Genomic DNA, 14,030 nt, shown 5'->3' with positions numbered 1-14,030 from the left:
TAAACAAGCTCATTGTAAGTACAAAACACAAAATCACGGCTGACCTAATAACACCCAAATTGATTTCATAGGTTTTTTCTGACTAACCAAAAGTTTCCACATGCCTAGCAGTAAATCAGTATAATCTGAATCTTAACCTGTGGTCTCATTGCAATAAAGAGAAAGCTACAAGGCCAGTTCTGTAAGTACTACTATATGCTCTAATTGGAAGATCACACATAATTTAATAGCCCAGTAAATATTAATGATGAATAGGTACAGCCTACCCAATGGTAAATTTTAACTACTAGTTGCGATACATTATTTCAGAAAAAAAAAAGCTTTAAAAATATAGATAAAATTCACAATAGTTAAACTGAAAATTTATTTAGCATACATGTTACAAAAATGATATAATAATGAATATATTATGTACAATAGCTTTGCACCCACATCCAGAAAAGGAATTAACAACCACCAACTTTTCCCTGTACTTTCTTTTCTACGTTCAAAAGATTTTGCTGTTGCATACCCAGCAGGGGATCTTTTCTGTGCCTTGGGAAACATGAAAATGGGTCCACAGGTTACATCTTTGAACTTGACATTTAAGGTTCAAAATTCACACAAAACAAATCTTGAGCTCAGACATATATTTAACAGGATTTTTCTCCTAATAGAAGGCTGGGGGGTGGCAGAGAAAGAATTTTGCTTTATAAGAGGCGAAAATAAAAAAAAAAGATGAAAGACATTTACTGAGATATTCTTAAGCCACACAAAATAATAAAAGGAGAGCCTGAAAAATGATGTCTGCCTGAGAAATCCAGAGGATGGTATCAGTACTGCTACCCATATTGAAGTGGTCTAAATTCCACCCAAGCCTCTCTGCCTAGCATTTCTTCCTAGTTGACTACAGGTCTTCAGTGTCTCCCAGCCAACAGGCAAGACTGTGCTGAAGGAACTGGCCCCTCTGAAGATGTCACAGGGCAACGTGCAACTTTACGTGCTGAAGTCATTTGCCCAGCAGAGACTGCAAGATGTGCTTACATGCAGGGAAGAATGCTGTATCAGGAGTTATAAACAAAACACTTGATTGCTTCAAGGGTTTTGAGCCTTGAAGAGTCTCAGGCTGAGGGAAAAACTTTGCATGTTGGGTCTATAGTGATGGAAATGAAATTAGACCCTACCTGAGGTAGGGAAGCTGGGGCAAAAAAACAGAGAGCATGGAAAAGGTTACAGACGGCTCTACAAATGACAAGCTCAGCCAGCTTACATGAAAAGTAAAGCACTACTCTAACAAGGATAGAAGAAGCAGACTTACAATTGACATCCTGAGTTACTTCAGACTGGACCTTTTAAAGGAACCGGGAATAGAGTTAATTACTTGCCCTCTATTTTGTCTTTTTTTTTTCCCCCTATGCAAACCCCATAAACAGCAGGCACCTGAGAAACAGCAAAACTCTTGTGAAGTAAAGTTGCAGCATATGTGCTTGCAATCCTTGGATATGCTTTTGTTCTGAAAACCAATTCAAAGTCATTTTAGGCTTAAACAGGCCTTCTCTTGACTCAGAAGCAAATAAGAAGCCCCTTCTCCGTCTCTTTTTGCAGACTGTTAAATGACGGCAGTGGAACCTGCTTTTCCCATCTCCTCTCTTTGAACCTAAGGAACTGCAAATTATTAGTTCACCTTTATGTTGTGATATGAGCTGCAGCAGTAAGAATCATAAACACTGAGCAGGTAAACACCATTTCTGCTTTGGAGGGGGGAAGGATGGGCAGAACAAAGTTACCCTTCAGAAATCGCCACCTTGGCTAAACCGCTTCCCATACCCTGTGTATTTCCGCATAGATGCCTTATGGCATGCAAGAACGTGGTACTCAGGAAGGCAGGAGACCAATGTCAGAGACATACGCAGTGCATGCCAGGTCCATAAAATTTTCTTTGTATAGGTCAGCTAACATGTTTCTGTCTGCAGCCAGGTTGCCCATGTTATGTCATCCTTTGAGTTTCTTTCAAGCAGAGATGGCTGCTTTTGGCAAACTGCTGAACTATGTAATGGTCCTATAATATCTGCAAACAGGGGTTGGAATGAGATACTCCAGTTTATTTTCATTTGACATGGTTTAAGTATTGAGCCAAGTCTTTAGAAATCAAAGGCAAATACTCACTCTCTTTACTACCTTTTCCCCTGCCATATGTGGGTTCCTTGTAGTGAAATTGCCTTTTCAGGATGAAAACGGGAATTTAAATTGGACTGACTTCAAAACAGGTGAAAATTGTGTTCCTAAAGAAACACTGGTAGCATAATTAAGTTGTCTATTGAGATCTAAGTTTATTTGCCTGTGTTTCTTCAGCTGACAACAGGAGTGAGTTGTATAGACACTTGCTTTTTCCATCCATCTTGCAAAAGGAACAAACGTTCGCTGGTCATAAAGTAAGCTATATACACCACTTTCCTTCTAGATGTATTTAATCTTACCAAAATCTGCACATTTTAACTAGGATTGTGTAAGACTACCTATCCTTGTAAAGAAAGAAGTATTTTAAGGTACACAAGTTCTGTGCAAGCTGTTCCCTTTCTGTATTTTAAGGTACACCAGTTCTGTGCAAGCTGTTCCCTTTCTGTGTTCTTGTTCTTACTGTTCTTCAACTTTCTTGCAGTGGACCATCACCAAATTAAACAAACAAAGAATGTAGGCCTGTTTTTACCTGCTACTGTTTTCCAGTTTGGATAGATAAATCATTTTGCCCTTTGATAAACAAAATGTTACTGTTTTACAAAGCCATAATTTTATTCTTTGGCTTACAAATTTTTAAACCTGCACAATCAATAAAATAATGTGACCTTGAGCTCAGCAGCTGGTGTTGAGAGCAGTCACAAGACAGCCCCTGACTGTGCTGCCAAGGGTACCTTACAAGTTACAGGGGAGAGAAAAAGAGAGCCCTCACACATATATGTAAGTTGCATTTTTGCTTTGTTTTGCTTTTTAACTGTAATAGTTTCACAGGTCACCTTCTAAATGCTGTGAACAAAAAGATGAGAAACACTGCCTTGGCGTTTTGCCCTAGCATAAATCTGCTGCTTTGTTTTGGGGGAAACGAAGAGTCAGATATATTGCATTTAAAAAGTGAATGAATCAAGAAGAATATTGGAGGAGGTGAAAAAAGAAAAAAGCTTGCTTAGCTCTAAAATATATTGCAGAAAGGTCAGCCTCCTGCTTCATTACTTTATTAGCTCACACTGGCAATGACCTTAATGGCCCAGTCTCTGATTTAATGGGACAATGGGATAATTTTGGCAAAGCTGTCTCAAGCAATTTTGATCCCATTCAAACAACGGGCTGCATTAATATTTTACCTTATACTCCCCAGCATAACTCACATTAGAAAAAAGTCTCATTGCTGAAATTACTATATGCGTATGAAAGGGGAAACAGTTGGAAGTGGGATCTGGAAGGCAGGAATCTATCTTCTGACTTCCTTTGATGAAGTGCTCTTAAAGACAGCTTTAGACCACGTTAGAACATCTGTGCAGCAGAATTCAGTATTAAATTCACAGTTTGCACCTCCAGTTGAAGAGACTGAGAGATAGGAATTAATCTTGATAAATTTATCTTGAATCTGCCAGTTTGACTGTATTTAATTGCCAGCCTACTTCCTGTCATTTTGCTCTGGGATCTTTAGAAGAGCAGAGTTGTTGTACCTATTTAATACACCAAACAGTGTCATCCAATACACTGTACCTATACAAATATTGTCAGACTACTTTGTTTTATTAGTTATAATATGTGATTACTTCACTTCCCAGTTCATTTTTTAAAGATATTTAATATGGCAAGTGCCATTTTAAAGAAGAAGGTATTGCTGGACAATGCAACTGCACAACAGTTTCAGGTAAATAGAAGCTACCTGGGAATAGTCTAACATTTTCTCTGTCTCTTGTTCTCTGTCTCTGGCAACAGCTGTTTCCTGCAGAAACACAGCTTGGAAACCCTTTGAGTTGCTTGGATAAGGTTTAGGTGCTGAAGTGCACCAATGAAGTTGGCCGTCAGTCTGCAGCAACTCAGGGATTTAGAGGACTCTGCCAACAGGATCAGCATTACGCAGAGTGGAAGCCTCAAGGAAGATGCAGCACCCGAGCCCTTGTGCCTTAGGGACTCTGTCTTTGGCTCTTTCTGAAGCGTCCCTTGTGCTCCTTGTGTTTATGGCAGAGTTAAGAGATCAAAGCATGGCAATATGATGTGGTTACAGACCCTTCGCAAAGTACTGAGAGCTGAGCAAGCAGTCCACCAACAAGAACCCTTAACATGTATATGGATATTTATATAAATTTATACCATAAAAGAGTTTGCATCAAGCCACCAAGTCATTATCAGAATAGAATTATTAACTGGAATAAAAAAAATCAACAGCAATAATCTGAGTTGCTTGGAGCATACTCGGTCACAATAATTCCACTTCTGTTTTATCAGTTTAGTTAATGAGTCTATTCATAACCTGCATGAACAGGAAAATGCAATTACTAATAATTTAGGTTAATTGGATCCTAATTTTATCCAAATAACCTTTGCTAAGGATTAAAATTGACTCTTTCTATACAAAAAGTGTGAAGGTTCAGAATTATTCAGTTAGGTCAATTAAGTGAATAATCCAGCTGGTGAATTCCTTCAAAGGATCTAGTTTTAATTAATTTAAACTAAAACTGATGAATAGATAAATTTGCAAATGCTGAGAAAATTAATTTCTTACTCAAAGAATAAATGACAGGAGGCCTGTGGATGATAGGCTAGATTTCTTCATACATTTAAATGAAAATGTACATTTAAATGAAAATTTTAATGAAATTTCAATGAAAAATTGAATTAATTTAAATGAAAAATACATGCAGTCTGACTATAAACATGCAGAAGTGGGAACTCACTATACCTACCAGGAAGTTGTTTTGTCTCATAACATTTTGCATTTTATTTCTTTTCCACATTAGGCTACCCTCAACTTTCATGTCTTCAGGTATGAACTTTGTCTAGTGTAGCAACTCTGTGCTCATAAATAATTACTAGGGAGAAAAGAGTAAAGTAATCTCAGTCTCAGCACAGTTCATGTTTTCGTTCTTTAGGAGTTATTTCAGCATGGAGAAGTGAAAAATATCTGTTTTTAAATCAATATTACATACACCTACATATCTAAAGGAAACAGAAATGCAGCATCCAGCTGACTAGCCTTAAGATGAAAGGATGATACTAAGCAGCTGCAGTGGCCACGAGTAGTGTGAGGTGAGGCGAGGCATGAATGAGAGCTCATCAGCATGCAGAGAGACAGAAATCATGAGCACCAGTCCAAGAAGAAACTATAAACTGGTCCTTGAGATGGGACAACACCAAGCACAGTCGTATCTACCTAGAAATAGTCTTACTTAGCCATGTGTGCACGAGTGCTCACAGTACCCAGCTGTATAATCCGAGACAGATTCTTTCTGGCATTGTTTTATCCCAGTGAAAATGGAACCTGCGACCTACAAGGACAGCCAAAATGATAATATTTACTGATAGGCATCCACTAAAAAGTAAAAAATTACAGTTGGATCTGTCCCTCCGATGTAAATGAAAATATGTTCTAGAGTTTTGGCTGAATATTAAGACTGCCTTTGAAATAAGAACCAGCTGAAGTGCATTAAGAATTCTAGCAAAACATGTGCATATATATTACCATAAACCTAAAATAACAGAGGTTGTGAACTGTAAATCCATACTTCAAAGATTGTGCTCAGTCTTGTGGTTCCCACAAAATATAACATCAGAAAGAATCAAGCTTTTTATCCGCATACCCAGATAGAGACAAATTCAGTACCAAGATTATGACTGAGGTGCCTCCAGAATCTAGCTATTTGCTTAAACTTTTAGCCCCATAATTTCCTCTTGTAGTAAAGGATAGGGGAAAAACATTTAATTTTTCTCCAATTTACATATTTTTTACTAGTGAAAAATAAGGGCAAAGCACCCACATGGTTAGCTGACTACAACTGCTTATTTGGTAGGCGCAAATCAATATAGAGGTCAGAAAGCAAAAATTAATTCTGCTTTATGTGCTTGTCTGAACCTGCTACACATTGTTATAGAGTGTTAAGACACTAGGATAAGGCTATACATTCCCCTAAGGGCAGTTTGAAGTTGACCCACTTACTTCCAGAGTAAGAAAATTCAGTTTTATATTGTTGTAAGATTTTCTTAATCCATATCTACATCTTGAACCATAATGCCCACTGCTCCATTCCTGCCTTGATTTCATGGTATCTTTGGAGTTCAGACAAAATTCCAGGGGGCAAAGCAGGTGCGTTCTCTCCTGGTTCGCTTCCTGGCAAAACCTATTTTTCTATTTTTGATATATAATTTAGAGTTATTTATAAGAAAGCTAGGATCCCACACCATCTTTATGCCTGTGAATTATGCTTTCTGTTCCTTCACTGTGGTGCTAATAGACAGGGTAACAACTCCCCAGGCAAAAACTGGATAAGGGACAACTACTGGGGATAATGATATGTATAAATGATGGCAGTAACAGGCAGTAACAGAAGTTATCTATCCCGACAAATTAGTAAGTTTGTTGTGTAAATCTCAAAAAAAGAGGAATGCATTTTTTTTCCAGAAGGAGGATCTATCCAAAGCCTTATTCCTTGACCCTTTAAGTAGAAACTCTGATTTTTTCCCTAGTGTGCTATATCTTGCAATATAATTAGGTACATGTTTAAAAAGAACTACTGGGCAGATCCTTCATCTGCAGTCCTCTCTCATATGAATGTGTAACTGCAAGATGTTTTCCTAATCACATTTTATCAACCGTTCAATCTATTCAGTGTCCAAAAGAAGAGAGAGTGGCGTATAAGCAGTTCCTTGAATCCTGTTATCCTCTATTCTTTAGATTTCTTCTCTAAGCTTTCTAGAGTAGAAATGCTGAATGAAGCAATTCAGCATAACAGGTTAGGGTAGAGTATTTTGCTTTCCTTTAAAAAAATTTTTTTGTGCTTTTTTAGCCATGTTTAATGACACCAAATCCACTTTTGAGTTGTATTTTACTCAAATAGCCAAGGAGGTATACTTCTCTGCTGAGCAAAAAGTATGAATAAGCCTGCTTCCGTAACATTCCTTTTGCCAGTCACTGGATGACTGGCAGGGTGATTGGACCTGGGACTGACAGGAAAAAGATTTTTACAGAGAGAAAAGTCAAATACTGCAAACACTAAGTAGTCTTTTTTCCAGGTTTTAGCTTTACACAGGCAAGGATATGTAAGAAAATTTCTTCTAACTGTACTATTTTAAAGCCTTCCAGAAATGAACCATAATATCTGTAATGTGCATTCACATACTGTAATTTAACTGGTCTTTAGTACAATGAATCTCCAGTGTGAAATTCTCCTTGTTAATGATCAGCATAAGCTATGGTTTTTAATGCAATTATGAATCCAAGGCTTACAGTCTATAGGCAACAGAGTGACAAGATGATATCATTAAACTTCTCATTTCATTCACAGATACCTATAGGGAAAAGCAAACATGTATTATAAACATCTTTTGCTATCAGCAAAAGGGACCCAAGCATATATTGAATTACATATTATAGGCTCTTCAGTCCCCAGGCTAGGTAAATAAACTGCTCTAGCATTGGGGATTCTCTCGTAAATGTATTTTTCTTTTTTTGAATACCATTAAAGGGAAACAAAGCAGTCTAGATAAGAAAAGAACCTTTCTTGGTGACAAAAGCAAGCAAGCCCTCCAGGCCCTTTAGAGAGGCTCTGTTTTCTTTGAAGAAAGACCCAATCTACTACCCCCATTAGCCTTGGGAGGGCTTCATCCAGAGGACCCTTTGTATTTGCTGCACCTCAGGACCTTGGCTCCATCCCACACCACTTCCCAGCAGAGTGGGGTCTGTGACTGACTTCCTGTGGTCTCCAAAGGCTCCTGTTGCACACCTTTCCCCCCCCTGGTGGGTCAGAGAGGTTTACCTTTCCCAAGAGGAGGAAAGCTGTGCTTCTTCTGGGTGCCTTTGGGTTGGTAATGAACCCCGAAAGCCTGGAGCTGAAGCACAAGTGGTGATGAATCTCACGCAACTTCTCTTTTGGTAGCACACAGCCAGCCAGCAGAGCAAACGGGCCTTCACTTCACGATTTCAGCAGTCCACTTTCCAGGCAAGCAACCTTTCTCAATTATAGCGTAGTATTTATTTTTCCCCCAGGAGGAACTTCTGGCTCCAACACAAGGTAGTGCGCTCCCTATCCTCATGCTCTCACCAGGGAGCCGCTGCAGGTCCTGAAGCAGAAGTTTCCGTATGTGGCAGATGTCCTGCAGTGGTCAGGTGTCCCACATATTTCAAGACTACCCTTAAAAAAATCAAAGTGCATGGACTGCATGCTTCTTGTATCAGTTCTCCCTTCTTCCCAACCATCTTAGAAACATTCATATTTTCCAGAGATTTTTAAATTACAATCAGTTTGTTTAATAAAGTTCATCGCTTATACGCTAGATTATGTAGCTTTTGTTTCTTTAACAAACACTGAATCAGACTAAGGTAGTAGAGTGTCTTGAGGGTGATAAAGTAACATAATGACCATTAGAAAAGCAGCAGGTATATATACATGTATGAAGTATAAAACATCAAAGTGTATTTTTTTTTTGGCAGAGATAAATAATGAATATATGTAAATAGTTTCATATCAGAGTTGAAATGAAAAAATGAGAACTAGAACCCAGATGCTCCAACATACCATCAGGAAATTTTTAACTGCCGTCTGGACAATTAAAAAGAAGGTTTTGATTTAGCTTGTCAATCCACAGGTACCTCTGGATATGAACAGAACACTGAAAACAGTTAATGCTATCTCAGTACAATTCCATAGCATTTAGATTAGCTCATTAGATACAACACTGCATAATAATGTGTTTTTTAAGCTCACATGCCTCTCGCTAAGGGAGAAAACCTTAGAAAAAAAACATAGTTTTTTACCTGCCTGCTCTCTTTTTTGTCTATTTCCTAGGCAAAATTCTAGCTTTGGTTATACTGTAATAAGCATAAAAATAATAACTAGCAAATAATAATTATGAGTAACTTGATCTCAAAATAAAATCCTGGGAGCCAAAAAAAATAGTCTTGCAGACTGAATGTTATAGAATATTTGGTTAAAACCACCATTAGCAGCTTTTCATTTATTATTTCTATCTGACTACATTAACACAATTCTAAACCATCACACAAATGGCAAAGTGCTCTCATTATCATCAAAACAGTCATAACAATTTAGGAGAATAAAACAATCTGAGAGCTTTTCTTTGTTCCCACAGTCTTATCTCTGTGTTTCCTAAGAGGACAACTGACCAGCTTAGCAGCTGATTTCTTACACCTAAGGGACACTCCCTACAGCCTCTTTAATGAGATAGACGTGGGATAGAGGGTAGCTTCTGGTAACAGAAGAGGGATTTTAAAGGTGTTTTAGGAAAGTCCACTTGAGAAACTAAGCTGCTGGAAATTGTGATTAAGAGCTCTTTAACATATAACTGTTAAAAGAAAAATGTTATTAAAAAGGAGCAAGTAGCCATATGGGTCTGTTCCCATTTATCAGCATTCTTCCTCCAAAGTAAAACTCATCCACAAGTAAATCCACATTTAAGAAACTTTTTTAGTAACTAAGCCTTTGCAAGTTTGTGTGTGTATATGTATACAAGTATCAAAATGCATTTTATGTGCTTTGCTTAACTCTTTTTCAAGTTTCTTGTAATCATTTTAAAACTATATTTTAGATTAATCTGCAAGACCTCCTTTTCTCCATCATAATATTGAGATTGTCTTTATGTTTTTCATTCTGCTCTGAGTAAATTCTTGAAATTGGCTGAACTGAGAAAGTGCACTGAGCAGTCCTTGGCTTTCTAAATAGGAAGTCTATGTTGCCATTGTTTTAAGTTATCACTGAGGGTAAAATTTGAGGAGGAAGAATGCTTCGCTCTGAACACAACATTTCCAAATCAGAAACTCTGAGAGATTAAAACCAGAAAGATCTTTAGAGGTCATTTAGCCAACTGTAAGTCAGATATTTCTGACTGGTAATTGTTCAATCTTTTCTTTAAAATCTCCCGTGATGTAGTCTCCACTGCCTTCTCAGGCAGTGAATTTCATTTATCCTTTTATTGTATCTTATTATTATTATTATATATTGCTATTACTGTTAGAGCTTTTCTCTACCATCTAATATAGATCTCCTTTGCTGCAAGTTTAATTTTGTTACTTCTTGTCCTATCCTCTCGAGAAAGTGTATTGCCTTTTAACTTGTAGCAACCAGTCTTCTATATAATTGAAATCTGTTATTCCAACTCCTCTCTGTGCCTTATCCTCTAAACTAAACAGTTCTTCCAATCTTTCTTCATACAACTTTTTTTCTAGACCTCTGATCATTCTTGTCTGCTCAGGATTCTTTAAAAGGTCACATGTAAACTGAGCACAGTAATTTGGCTGAGACCTTATTAAAAGGGAAATACTCTGAGCTTTCAACACTCTTTAAACAGCGTAACATTTGGTTTTTTGCAAGCAACATGACGTTGTTGATCACTACTCTGTTTGTGATCCACCTTATTCCTTCTAACCTTCTTTTTATTTAGACATCTTGCACTTTCTACATGTCCTTAAATTAATGGTGTTTTACAGTTTTCAAACTATTTTTTAATTCAAGAATGGATCTTGAGTATGGGAAAATGCCTGTTAAGTGACTATGTAAACTGACTATCACATGGCTAAGGAGAGGTGTGTTTGCAAAGTGAAACATCATGCTGCACTAAATAGAATATTTAAATAGAATATTGTCATCTCTTACTTCTCCACATAGTCAGCTTTCAAAAATAGAAGGTAACATTGGTGCCATAAAGGAGCAGCCTTCAAATTTTGTACAGTACTGTGATCAGCCAAGGGGAGACTGCTGTTACTATTAATACTGTCAATATGCAAGTTAAGTTTTCATATTCGAAATATTCACCTAACCTCCTGTGTGTCAGTTTGCTGTATAGAAAATAGGTGTTACCACAGTACTCTGAGGCTAAAATGGTTTCATCCTATGATGGATCCTATTGTAGCAAGGGACAAATAGGAGAGAGGAAAGGTACCTTCAATGAAGAGGGGAGTGGATGGAAGTAAATATTTAGTGCCGCATGGTTTTGTTCATCTAAGTACCTAAAAGGTTTACTTCTTACCAGAAGCTTTAAGGTAACATCTGGTCTTAAATATCTAACAGGCCACGCAAGTCTCTCTTTTTCACAACACCCTGCCTTCATGCTCCGCTTCTCCTCAGCAGCTATATTCATCATTATGGGGGAGCAGAGACAAGCTCCTAGCACACTGCTGTCCTCTCTTAGTCACCATCTTTTCCTGAGGAGATATTGGGATGCCCTTGTTTTTCCTAAAGGCCAATGGAGAGGGCCATCATGCTCTTCTCTTCCAAGACGAACCCGGCAGAGGAGTGATGTGGCTGGACAGCTAGCTGCGACTTCTTGTGTGGGTGGCACAACAACCTCTTCATTTACCCATGAGGCTTTACTGGTTTCTGATTAAAATGTGTCCTGGAATTTACTCTCTGGGTTGAATGAAGCTGTGTGGAAGCTCCTGTATATGTGAATGATCCCTGAGAGAATAAACAGAGAGAGCACACAATAATAGTTTCTGGATTTACGTGATCAAAGAATAAGCTCTTTCACGTTTGCAGCACTGAATGATTGATGTTCCCCAAATCCGTTTTAATATCCTCCTTGAAACATCTTTCTTTTACTTAATTCTTTGGTTTATTTTATTTCAAAAGCTAGGTGCATATAATCTGCTACCTTTCATTGGCATTTCATAAAATAAAGGTAGATCTATTAAAAACACAGTTCATTTAAAATAAATTGCACGGTTCCATAAAAAATGCTTTGGCACTACGCTTGTGCATAAAATGAGATGAGGTGACTGAAAGCCAGTATCACAGTCAGGAGCAAGCAACATTCAGCTTGTGATATGTTAAATAAAAATATTCTAATAGCTATGTCTACTGACTCACACAGAGTGAGTTCCTGCAGATAAAACTTTCATGTTATAGTGAAGCAATGAAAATTTGTAAAATGGAGTTAGGATTGAAACACACAAGACTTGAAAGCAAAGGGCACAGTCAATATTAGAGAGCATATAAAATAAGGACTGTGTGTATACTGCGAACTTGAGCCTTTGGGGTTTTGGCAAGTGCTGTGATGAATTGAATAGGTTCAGTGAACATATCTATCAGTAGGAGCTGAGGATGCCAAATATTCAACAGCATTAGAATCAGCCACCACATGAATAACTGTCCTAGAGCTGAGAAATTATCTCAGGAACATTTTTATTGAAACTGATATAATTCATCCCCCCAAAATTTAAATTAAACAATATTTTTGATTTTAAAAAGTTCTCTCAAAAAATTTCAACCAATGTTTTATTCTCTTTGTTAGTTTACACATTTTTATTCCTGGAAAAATTGTGAAGTCCTGCATTAAAAGCAGTTCTGAGAGTTTAGCAAAAGCTGCTGATTTTACAAAAGACTAGATAGGAGAGCCTCAGGTAAAGTAACTCATAGGAAATCAAGTTATATTCCCTATGGCAGTAGGCACATTATTAATGAGTCTTTGCTGGTGACTCATTTTTCATGTAAGAAGTCATCATTTAGCAACACTATCACTGTATAAGCCATAGTGAAACTGTTAATAATCTTCCTACCTAAAGAATAAACAACACACACCATTAATACACTATAAAGAAAGAAGAGTCTACAAAATATTTTGGTAGATAAGTGTTAAACAGCTAGTAAGTCCATTAGGTGGCAAACTGTGTTTGGTAGTGAAGTGGTCTCCCATAGCCAGAAAGGACTTTTTTTAAGACAACCAGATATACGTAACTTTAGATGGATTTTTTCAATAGGCAGGAGTGTGATAAAAATCTAGTGTCAACATAAGCCATTTTGTTGGTTTTGTTCGAACTGATTTAGGAGGAAGCAGGAGAATGCTTGAGATGGAAAATAATTAATGTAAATAATGCATGGGAAGCTTTTACACTGATGCTTTCAATTGAAAAGATGTGATTAGCATTTCACTTCTCAATTGGCAGTTTCAGGTCACTGGCCTAGTCTAGCATGAATAAAATCAGCGAATGAAAAATGGCAATCATGAAGCAAAAATTAAAGAAAGGAGATTTGGAAAGGAATTTTTGCTACATCAAGTAAAGAAGATTAAATTTAATACCTCATTTAATGTCACCATTAATCTGTCATTGCACTGGGTCAATATGTGCAGAGGCAAATGGAGACAAAGTGGAGACTAAAGGTAATGGGGCTTACGTGCATTTCCTTCACTTTGAAAGTTTGACTCAGTAAAGATTAAACAGACAGAAAATGATTACGCTTGGCCTCTGTGGTGTCCTTGAGCTCTGGGGTCCTTCCCAAATAACTGAGTAATCACAGCTTATGACATTAGGTTCAGAAGCTCAAGGCTTGGAAAAACAGTGCCCCAGTACAGGTAACCACCTAACCAGCAGTTTTCAGATTTGAGCATAGCGGAGTCCAGGTAGTGGCCCTCCAGGTGTTTTTTTAAGTAAGTCCTATCAAGAATCTGAAATAGTTTTTTGATATCAATGATGCAACATGCTCTCAACTTGTACACTCACTTACCTCCATGGAAGTTCATGTTTTTATATTTATATATGCACATATATCTATATATGCACATGTACATTTGTGTGTACACAAACATCACCATATTTAAATAAATTAAACAAAGCACATCTGTATGCTCAGCTTCAGATGACTCCAGGTTTGTAACAAAGTGACTTAAAGGTGCCTGTAAAAGCAATTTCCAGAAGTGGGTCATACCACCTTATTTAGGCTTTAGGTGCTAATGAGTAGTTTTCAGTGTTATTTATAGTAACGGGAACTAATCTGTTCTCGCATCTGTATAACAATGTACTCTAGGACCGTTGATTCCTAAAAATGCAATGGGTCTTATTTTCCATTGCTTTTCACATGGAA

At 37.4% G+C, this 14,030-nt stretch overlaps 1 protein-coding gene across 5 annotated transcripts in view; it reads right to left on the bottom strand.

The window, feature by feature from the left end:
* TMEM47 (transmembrane protein 47) overlaps positions 1-14,030 on the bottom strand; it is a 195,977-nt gene that overhangs the window by 78,572 nt on the left and 103,375 nt on the right. Inside the window, exons 3-4 of one of the 5 annotated variants that reach the window (XR_010385165.1) lie at positions 7,974-11,627; positions 336-7,506 (exon numbers count right to left, since the gene is read on the bottom strand). The exons of 3 other annotated variants lie outside the window; for them this stretch is intronic. Coding sequence is in view for 1 of the 2 variants with exons in the window: in XM_064497794.1 (XP_064353864.1) it covers positions 11,554-11,627 (74 nt within the window). In the remaining variant the exon portion in view is untranslated. Of the gene's footprint in view, positions 1-335; positions 11,628-14,030 lie in introns of those variants that run through there. One more of the 5 variants, XM_064497794.1, reaches the window with a different exon arrangement.

The sequence above is a fragment of the Dromaius novaehollandiae genome, chromosome 1, assembly GCF_036370855.1.
Source record: "Dromaius novaehollandiae isolate bDroNov1 chromosome 1, bDroNov1.hap1, whole genome shotgun sequence".
In the NCBI taxonomy this organism is placed as follows: Eukaryota; Metazoa; Chordata; class Aves; order Casuariiformes; family Dromaiidae; genus Dromaius; species Dromaius novaehollandiae.
Note: the sequence above shows the minus strand (reverse complement) of the source record. Positions and strands in the feature narration are given on the sequence as shown.